This window comes from Sarcophilus harrisii, chromosome 6 (assembly GCF_902635505.1).
Source record: "Sarcophilus harrisii chromosome 6, mSarHar1.11, whole genome shotgun sequence".
In the NCBI taxonomy this organism is placed as follows: domain Eukaryota; kingdom Metazoa; phylum Chordata; class Mammalia; order Dasyuromorphia; family Dasyuridae; genus Sarcophilus; species Sarcophilus harrisii.
In genome coordinates, this window is record NC_045431.1 from 249,960,045 (window position 1) to 249,962,781 (window position 2,737).

The following is a 2,737-nucleotide window of genomic DNA, read 5'->3' on the forward strand; positions in this document are numbered from 1 at the left end:
ATTTATAATCTTACAAAGTTTCCAAGAACACTCAGAAGTTAGTTGTTAGGGTTATATGGTCCGATACATCTGTGTTCATGTGAGTAACTGGGCACATTCTACTACAACACACCACTGCCTTGGCTATTAGAGAGTCCAAGTTGCTCATAGATTTTTGAATATGTATAAAAGAATCAAACATTAAGAAGCGATTTCACAAATACTGTACTACGATTTAATTTTATTACTGTTTTAAAAATAATTTTTGGAATTCAATTAAATTAGGAGATTAAATTTTGGAAAACATCAGGATTTTGGAACTCATTTCAGCATCCCACTTTTTATATAAAGAAACAACTTATTAAACTTATATTATTTGTCCTGGATTGAGAGGGCATGGCAGTGCACAGACTAAAGCTCTTTTCTTTTTTCTTCTAATAAATGATTTTTCATTTGAAATTTTGCTGTACCTTTATCTTTTGCAAATGTTTCCTAAATCAATACAAGAAACTATCACATTTACATGAATTTCCAAAAGAAAACACTGAAAAAACACATGATTCATTTGTCTCCTAATTTTAGGGAAGTGATAAAAAATATCTAGGATATGAATAAAAATCATCTTGGTACTTTGATGTTTTGTATTGCTTTTCTGAAGGCCGCCTTTACATCCTTGTTCCTAAAGCTATAGATTATGGGATTGAGCAAAGGATTCACCACTGTGTAGAACAGGGCAGCCAACTTGTCTTTCTCCAGGGAATAAGCTGAGCTGGGTCTTGAGTACATGAAGAGGAGGGTGCCATAGAAAAGCATGACAGAGATCATGTGGGAAGCACAGGTGGAGAAAGCTTTCCATCTCCCTGAGGCTGAGCGGATGCGAAGGATGGCCAGGAGGATATTGAAGTAGGATATCAGGATGGCCAGTATGCTAGACAAAACTGCAAACCCCACCATTCCCATGAGTATCTTCTCATAAACCTTTGTGTCAGTGCAGGACATTTTTACCAGGGGTGGAACATCACAAAAGAAGTGGTCAATGATATTTTTCCCACAAAATTTCAGGCGAAATGTGTTAGCCGTATGGCCTATGGCATTCAAAAAGCCAGCTATATAAGACCCAGAAACCAGCCCAACACAGAGAGATCTGGACATAGAAGCTGAATAGAGAAGGGGATTACAGATGGCTACATAACGGTCATAGGCCATGGCAGCAAGAAGGTAACACTCAGTGTAACCCACAACACAGGAAAAGAAAAACTGGGCTCCACAGCCCATTAAGGATATACGCTTGTCTTCAGATATACAGGTGGCCAGGATTTTGGGGGTGTATACAGATGTATACCAGAAATCCAAGAATGACAGATTGCCAATGAAAAAATACATAGGAGTGTGCAAACGGGAGTCAATTCTGATTAAGACAATTAGAATCATGTTCCCTGCCAATGTTATCAAATAAAGAGCCAAAAAAGCTCCAAAGAAGATCAATTGCATCCAGGGATCAGCTGAAAAACCAATTAAGATGAATTCAGTCAGGGTGGTCTGATTCCCCACTTCCACTGACATAGTGGCAGCAACCCTAAAGAGTCCAAGAAACATCAAAGAGAGATCTAAAGTTTATAAGTTCATGTGATTTAGATCTGGAGTGATCCCATGGATCATATGGATGGCACAGAGGAGAGGTTATACTTGGAACCATGAAGACCTAAGTTCACATTCTGCCTCAGCAGCTTATTGTCTTTGTGGCCCTGGACACATCACTTAAGCTCTAAACCTCTCAGTTTCCTCATCCGTAAAAAGGGCCTAATAATAGCACCCATATCACATGATCATTATGTTATTCAATGAGATAATGCAAGTAGAGGGCTCTGTGAAGTTTAAAGCAATATATAAATGCTATTTTGCTACCACCTAGGCTTTTTCTATCACTTCACAGAAGAGAAACATGGACATCCTAAAATTTCAGACCCTGAAGAGAACTTAGAATATAAAGCACAGAATATTAGATTTCAGGATAGAATATAAAATATCTGAAATAGAAAAGGTTTTAATATACCACAGAATGTCATAATGACATAGGAGCTTGGAGATCATCTATGCAAGCTTTTTCTTTTTATAAATCATAAGGTTGTGGTTGAAAAGCTGAAAAAAAAACCCATCAAAGGTCTCTTCATTTTTAACTCTCTCCTTTCACAGTTCAGAAAATTAAGGCTGAAAAATTAAATGAGTTTTGTTTTGTCTTTTTTTGTGGGTGTGGTCATACAGGGACCAGTACTAATTAGTGGTGAGATATGATGTCAAATTCTGTGACTCTGGAGCCAGGGTTCTTTCCCCTCTGGAATACTGAACATACATAGTATATTCAATGTATATATTTTCAACTTAAGTTTCTTGAATGGTTTTATTTTCATTATAGTGGGAGATCTATGTTTTCTTTTATAATATAACGTTAATGAATAAGTTTTGCATAACCACATCTGGTTTCTAAATTGTGGGTGGGAATAAGGAAGAGAAGCTAGAATCAAAAGTCACAAACATAAATCTAAAAAATTTTTTTGAATAAAACTGGGAAAATATAAAAAAAAATAAAGGACACTGGAAGTTGGAAGGACAGAGAAAGTTCATGGTGGTGGGAATATCTGAACTAAGTCACAAACAAAGGAATTTTTAAAATTTTATTTAGAACTGGAAGTTAATCACACTCCTCAGATTGGCTAAAATAACAGGAAAAGATAATGATAAAAGATGGTGGGGATGTGGG

General features: G+C 36.4%; 1 protein-coding gene across 1 annotated transcript; it reads right to left on the reverse strand.

Moving 5' to 3' along the window:
- Positions 1–597: 597 nt before the first annotated feature.
- Positions 598–1,542, reverse strand: LOC100921111 (olfactory receptor 9G4-like). Its single transcript, XM_003773917.2, has one exon. The coding sequence runs from the start codon at positions 1,540–1,542 to the stop codon at positions 598–600; it is 945 nt and encodes a 314-aa protein (XP_003773965.2).
- Positions 1,543–2,737: the final 1,195 nt, after the last annotated feature.

Bases quoted from the DNA above. Each gene is read 5' to 3' on its own strand.
- LOC100921111 (XM_003773917.2), bottom strand. From the start codon at position 1,542: ATGTCAGTGGAAGTGGGGAATCAGACCACCCTGACTGAATTCATCTTA.